Source organism: Canis lupus, chromosome 12 (genome assembly GCF_011100685.1).
Source record: "Canis lupus familiaris isolate Mischka breed German Shepherd chromosome 12, alternate assembly UU_Cfam_GSD_1.0, whole genome shotgun sequence".
NCBI lineage: Eukaryota > Metazoa > Chordata > Mammalia > Carnivora > Canidae > Canis > Canis lupus.
Window position 1 is genome coordinate 43,685,395 of NC_049233.1, and position 6,995 is coordinate 43,692,389.

Consider the following 6,995-nt stretch of genomic DNA (forward strand, 5'->3'; position numbering starts at 1 on the left):
CTTGTAAAGCCAGAGTGCCCAGTTTCTGCCTTCTGGAATACAGAGATAGTTTTATCCTGTGCTGCCCTTGTTCTGTAGTTACTCTGATGATAGTCAGTGGGATTCTTGAAGTTTGCAGTATTCTTCTTTCTTGAATTGTTGAGAGAGGGGAAGAGAAAAACATCCTTTTTCTTTTATGATAGTGCAAACTGGCTAAAGTGTATGTTCGTATTTCCTTATCATTAAAATACTGTTCAATTTGTTTCTTACAGACAAGGAAAAATATTTTTGCATAAATTGACTCCACTATTGAAAAAGGGATAGTTTGGGGCACCTGGATGGCTCAGTCGGTTAAGGATCTGCCTTTGGCTCAGGTCATGATCCCAGGGTCCTGGGACTGAGCCCTGAGTCAGGCTCCCTGCTCAGTGGGGAGTCAGCTTCTCCCTCTCTGTTCCACCTCCCTCTCCTGCTCTTTCTCTCAAATAAATAAAAATAAAATCTTAAAAAAAAGGGATGCTTTAGATTGAACCATTATAGCTTCAGAATCAATCTTTTCCTAAATAAAAATATTAAAACCAAAAAAAAAAAGCAAAAAACAAAACAAAATAACACTTTATGGTGGAGAAAGCAGACATCATCTTATCTACATGCTCAAAGTTAACATATACTTTAATGAAATAAGCCAAAATCCTGTGATACTTGATAGGAGAACACAGCATCACTTCCGTGATATGCTTGCCAAAGATGTACAACCTGAACCTAATCCTGAGGCAACATGAGACAAACCCAAATGGAAAGATATTCCACACAATAATTAGGCTGTAATCTTAAAAAGTGTCAAGATTATGAAGGCCAAGGAAAACTGAGGAACTCTTCCAATTTTAAGACACTAAGGAAACACAGCAACGACATATAAGGCATGATTCTGAACTGAGTTCTTTTGCTATTATGGGTATTATGTAGATCAGCGGCAAAAATTGAGAGAGGTCTGAGTATAAGATGGTTGTAACATGTTTCCTGGTTTTGAAGGTTGCATGTTGGTATGTAGAGGAATGTTCCTATTTGTAGGAAATACACAGTAATGTATTCAGGAGTAACATTAACTTACTCTCAAGTTTGAGACTGTCCAAAAACAAAGATTTTTGAGACCCTAACTGTACACACCTTTTATATACTTGTGGCTTTCTTCATTGTGCACACCCTGCTTGAAATTATCCAATGACTTCCTATCTCACTCTGAGTGCAAGCTAAAATTCCTTCGATGGCCCATAAGACCCAGTGATATACTGGAGACAGCTGTTAAAATTCCAGGCATTTTTCAAACTAGTTGACATCACTTTGGTAGCTTGACATCATCCATAGTGAAAGTATCTACATCACAGGAATCAGTAAATGTTGCAAATCAGGAAGATTTTTTTGTTAGTTTTATTGGTTCTCTTGGAAAGCAGGTTGTTAAACATTTACTAACATACATCTGTAAGACTATGTGCTCCACCAGGCCACCCACATCTCTCTGAATTTGGCACCCCTTCATGCTTGCTGTTCTCTCAGAGGGAAACAGTCTTTCACCAGGTATTATATAGTTCCAAACCTTTCCCCTTTAAGTTTATTACTCAAGTGTTGCTTTCTCATTTGGAATAAGAGGTTGTAATTTTCTCTCCCTATCCCTTTTTGTTTTATTTTTCTATGTATTTATTTTCATTCAAATTCATATATATTTTGGGCACCTGGGTGGCTCAGTTGTTGAGTGTCTGCCTTTGGCTCAGGTCACGGTCTCGGGGTCCTGGGATCAAGTTCCCCATTAGGCTCCCTGTGGGGAGCCTGCTTCTCCCTCTGCCTTATGTCTCTGCCTTTCTGTCTATCTCAAGAATAAAATCTTAAAAGAAAAAATCATTTATATTTTATTTATTTTGTATAATTTCTGCTCACTTATCACCCACTGCCATCATTATACTATAAGCTCAATGACAGCCAAGAATTTTCATCTTTGTTGCTGTCGTCGTTCATAGCTGGATACCTAGCACTTAGAATCTGAGTTTTTGGGGGCACCTGGATAGCTCAGTGGGTTAAGCATTTGCCTTAGGCTCAGGTCATGACCCCAGGGTCCTGGGATTGAGCCCTATATTGGGCTCCCTGTAGGGTAGCCTGCTTCTCCCTCTCCCTCCCCCTGCCCGTGGTTTCTCTCTCTCTCTCTCTCTCTCTCTCTCTCTCTCTCTTTCTCGCTCATTCTCTCAAGTAAATAAATAAAATATTTAAAAAATATATTAAAAAAAAGAATCTGAGTTTTTGGCACTAGAATAGGACCTTAGTAAACATCTGTGGACTAAATGAATGGCTAAGGTTTATCCCAGGAATACTAAAATAACTTAACATAAACGGATTTTTCTAATGCATTTCACGGATGTAAATATGAAAGGGAAAAAAATATGACCATCACAATACATGCACAAATCATTACAGAAAATAAAGTATCTATTCATGATTAAAACCCATAGTAAAAGGATCCCTGGGTGGCGCAGCGGTTTAGCGCCTGTCTTTGGCCCAGGGCGCGATCCTGGAGACCCGGGATCGAATCCCACATCGGGCTCCCGGTGCATGGAGCCTGCTTCTCCCTCTGCCTGTGTCTCTGCCTCTCTCTCTCTCGCTCTCTGTGACTATCATAAATAAATAAAAATTTAAAAAAATTATTAAAAAAAAAAACCCATAGTAAACTAAGAAGAGAAAGGGACCACGCAATCTACCACACAGATTCACCAAGTCAATTTCATCATACCTAGTGATAAAATGCTAGAAACATTTCAAGATTAGGAACAAGAATAAAACTCAATCATATCATTTACATTAACTGGAAACAGACTAAAAATTTTAATTAAAATGCAGATTATCAGAATGTATTCTGAAAAACTCCACCCAGTATATGCTTTTAAAAATTTATATGTAAAGGTGGGATCCCTGGGTGGCGCAGCGGTTTAGCGCCTGCCTTTGGCCCGGGGCGCCATCCTGGAGACCCGGGATCGAATCCCAAGTCGGGGTCCCTGCATGGAGCCTGCTTCTCCCTCTGCCTGTGTCTCTGCCTCTCTCTCTCTCTCTCTCTCTCTCTCTCTCTGTGACTATCATGAATAAATAAATAAAATATTAAAAAAAATTTTTTTTTTAAATTTATATGTAAAGGATACATTAACACTAAGAAGACAGAAAGAGATATGTGAGGCCAAACAGTACTGTCAAAAATGTTTTCTGACAAAGATACTGTGTATTTCAGTGGAAGAAACGGCACTCTTTTAAACTAATGGTGATGGAACTAGTGGATATTCTTATAGAAAAAATAAAATAAAATTTAACTCCTATCTCACTCCAAACACAGAAAATGAATTTCATCTAAATATAAAAGCTAAAACTATGTAACTCCTAGAAAATAAACATAGGAAAAAACAACCTCAAGATAAGCAAAGATTTCTTAAGAAGCAAACAACACTAACCATTAAAGAAAAAAATGCAATAAACTGAAGTTCATTACAATTAAAATTTTCTGTTCTTGAAAAGACACCATTAAGAAAATGAAAAGGCAAATTTCTGATTGGGAGCAAGCGTTCACAAATTCACAAGGCATAAATAAGAAAGGTCCTATTTCCAGAATCTATAAAGAACTCTGTAAATTCAACAATACAACAAACAGCTTGATTTTTTATAATGACAAAAAATTAGAAGACACACACACACATAAAATTAGAAGACACCTTCCAAAGGAACATGTATGAATGACCAAAAAGCAAATTAAAAAGTACTTAACATTATTAATCCAGGAAATGCAAATTAAAACGACAATGAGGCTTTGTACCTTTATAGAATTAGGTAATTAAAAGAAATGAAAATGTATGTCTACCAAAAGACTTACATGACAATGCTATAGCAACTTTATTCCTAATAATCAAGTTCTAGAAACCAACAAATTATCCAGCAACAGAATGGATGGATGAATTGTATATTCATACAGTAGAAAACTACTCAGTGAGAAAAAAAATGGACTACTGACATGTGCAATGACACAGATCAAACAAGAATCTCAGAAGCAGTTTTGAAGGAAAGCAGCCAGAATTTAAAAAAGTATATACTCTAAGAATCCATTTATATATAGTTCATGAAATGGCAAAACTAATCTTTGTTGAATGAAATCAGAAGAGTGGCCGCTTTTGCTTTTAGGAGAGGCAAGCTGGTGATAAAGTTCAGCAGCCAAAGACCATTGGGAACAAACCAGTCAGATTTCTTCACTTGCTTAAACAAGGGAGAGTAATCTAGGGAAAACTGTGAAGGGGCCCCTTGATAAGAGGAGGTGGGAACTTTGTCTTGTTTTTGTTTTGTGTTAAGTTTGGGGTGGTGGATAACCCTGCAAGGTGGACTGGAATTGTAGATACTTATCTCAATGTATGATTTGAGAAGGAGAGGGAGACACAGAGAAAAAAAAAAAAAAGAAAGAAAAAACTACCAAGTATCATCCCCGATTTTACAATTGATAAAGTTCAGACGAAACGATGCTACTCTGGTGAAGAAGGCTAGGATTTGAATTCAGTTCTCATGCCAAATCCCAAACTGCCAGATCTACACTTGTCCGATTTAAGGAAAAGAAAGATAAACATCAATCTACCTCGGAGCGGCTCCGTGTAGTAAAAGCTTCAGGATTTGAATATCTAATTTACTCTATTTGAAATGGCAGTCACAAGGGAATAAATAAAGGGGGCCACAAACAAGAGAACATTTCTCTTAAAAGTTTTTTTTTTTTAATCTTATTTATTCCTGAGAGACACACAGAGAGGCAGAGACACAGGCAGGGGGAGAAGCAGGCTTCCTGCAGTGAGCCTGAAGCGGGCCTCGATCCCAGGACCGCAGGATCGTGACCTGAGCCAAAGGCAGATGCACAGGGCAGCCCGGGTGGCTCAGCGGCTTAGCGCCGCCTGCAGCCCAGGGCGTGATCCTGGAGACCCAGGAGGGAGTCCCGCGTCGGGCTCCCTGCATGGAGCCTGCTTCTCCCTCTGCCTGTGTCTCTGCCTCTTTCTCTGTCCTTGCTTCTCATGAATAAATAAAATAAAATCTTAAAAAAAAAAAAAAAAAAGGCAGCTGCACCACCACGGAACCACCCAGGTGCCCCTCTCCTAAAAATTTCTTGTAGTAACAAGTTAAACGTTGTTGACTTCTCATTGGAACGCGGAATACGAATACCACAATGAGCTCCAATAAGAAGCCTGCAATGTGTCAGTTTTTCGGCAGAAAACAGCGTGGATGGGGCGGGGGGGGGGGGGACAACCTAACCGAGTTTATGTACAAAATAGGAAGCTCACAGTGGAACTTAACCCTCTGAAGAGAAGCCCAGAAAGAAGCAGGCAAGGCTTTTTTTTTTTTTTTTTTTTTTTTTTTTTTTTTTCCGCTGTTTTTGGAAAAGCCGGGCACTGTTAATGTTACATCAGCGCTCCTCAAACTTTGGTATTTTGAGTCCTGGGAGGCGTGTTAAAAGACAAGTTCTGAGTCAGCGGGTCTGGTGTGGGGCTGAGACCTGCATTTCTTAAAAACAAAACAAAAAAAACAAACCCTCCCAGGTGATGCCGAGATTGCCAGTCGAGGAGGGTGCGGGAGGAGCAGCTGCACTTTGAGCAAATGACAGGCTCTAAGCAACTGGGAAGAAAGTCACAGCTCGTCCCTCCGAGGGAGGCGGAGGCTCCAGGACCAGCAGAGACCCCGGCTAACGCCCTGTGCCTCGGGGCCCACGCGCCCAGCGCCGGCCTTACCCGAGGATGAGCAGCGCGCTCTGCAGCCGTCTCCGCACCTCCAGGAACACGCGCGTCCCCGCCGCAGCCGCCCCCATGGCGGGCGCCCAGCCGCAGGTGCGGGGGACGAGCGGCCACCACGGCCGGAGCGGTGACACGTGCGGCGGCGGCGGCGGCGGCGGCGCGGGCCTCCCGCCCGGATCCCTGCGCCGACACAGCCCGCCAGCCCACAGCGCCACCTGCCGGGCGGAGAACGCGCAGCCGCCGGGACTCCACCTGGGGGCGTGAGCCTTTCCGGATGCTGGCCTGGGTCCGAGGGCTGACAAAGGTGGGCAGGGAGAGCCCAACTGCCCTCCCGCTCTTCTTCCTGTGGGCGGGACCCGATGCGCTGCTCTCCCAGGATCCGACCTTAAAAATCTGAGCCGAGTACACCCCTTTGACTAGCGTGGGTGGGAATGAGGCTGGAAGAGCGCGGGATGAAGGATGCAGGAGATGCAGGCGGGCGCTGACCTCCCAGGATTTCTCCACCCCAAAACACAATCTTGTTTCGTATCCTAATAAACGGCAGTATCTTCTTTATGAACTGTGGTCAGTCCCTTGGTAGTTCTCCTCTGAGGCAACGAACGTCCAGGATTGACTTGGCATTGCTTCTGGGTTCAGACGCAATGGCTCTAAGACGGAAACAGGTGCAAAAATGTAAGAGGTTTTGTTATCAATATAGAAGGGCATGTAGTTGGGATCCCTGGGTGGCGCAGCGGTTTGGCGCCTGCCTTTGGCCCAGGGCGCGATCCTGGAGACCCGGGATCGAATCCCACATCGGGCTCCCGGTGCATGGAGCCTGCTTCTCCCTCTGCCTATGTCTCTGCCTCTCTCTCTCTCTCTCTCTCTGTGACTCTCATAAATAAAAAAAAAAAAAAAAAAAGAAGGGCATGTAGTTAAGTCCAATATCATGAATCACAGGATTAGCCGTTGAGAAAAGGAAAATGAGAATGATTCCACAGGTACATTTCCGCTCTCCACGTTTTGTAGAGGTCGACACTGATTCACAGGAGTCCTAGTCTTATTACTGCTAGAAGATAATTTTGGAAAGTTTTACCTCTGCTGTAAGGCCTGCTTCTCCCTCTGCCTGTGTCTCTCATGAATAAAAATAAAATCTTATTAAAAAAAAAAAAAAAAGCTGTTCTCAACTCCTAGCATTCTTTCCAACTCTCCATACTTAAGATAGAGGGAAATGCTTAAAAATGGGGAAATATTAAAATG

The 6,995-nt window shown here is 42.4% G+C and overlaps 1 protein-coding gene across 10 annotated transcripts in view; it reads right to left on the bottom strand.

Moving 5' to 3' along the window:
* The window catches only part of UBE3D (ubiquitin protein ligase E3D), a 209,398-nt gene extending 203,501 nt beyond the window's left edge, over positions 1-5,897 (bottom strand). For all 10 annotated transcript variants that reach the window (XR_005367965.1, XR_005367967.1, XR_005367966.1 and 7 more), the window contains exon 1: positions 5,757-5,897. Coding sequence is in view for 7 of the 10 variants with exons in the window: in XM_038554624.1 (XP_038410552.1) it covers positions 5,757-5,833 (77 nt within the window). In the remaining 3 variants the exon portion in view is untranslated. The remainder of the gene's footprint in view (positions 1-5,756) is intronic.
* Between the last annotated feature and the right edge of the window lie 1,098 nt (positions 5,898-6,995).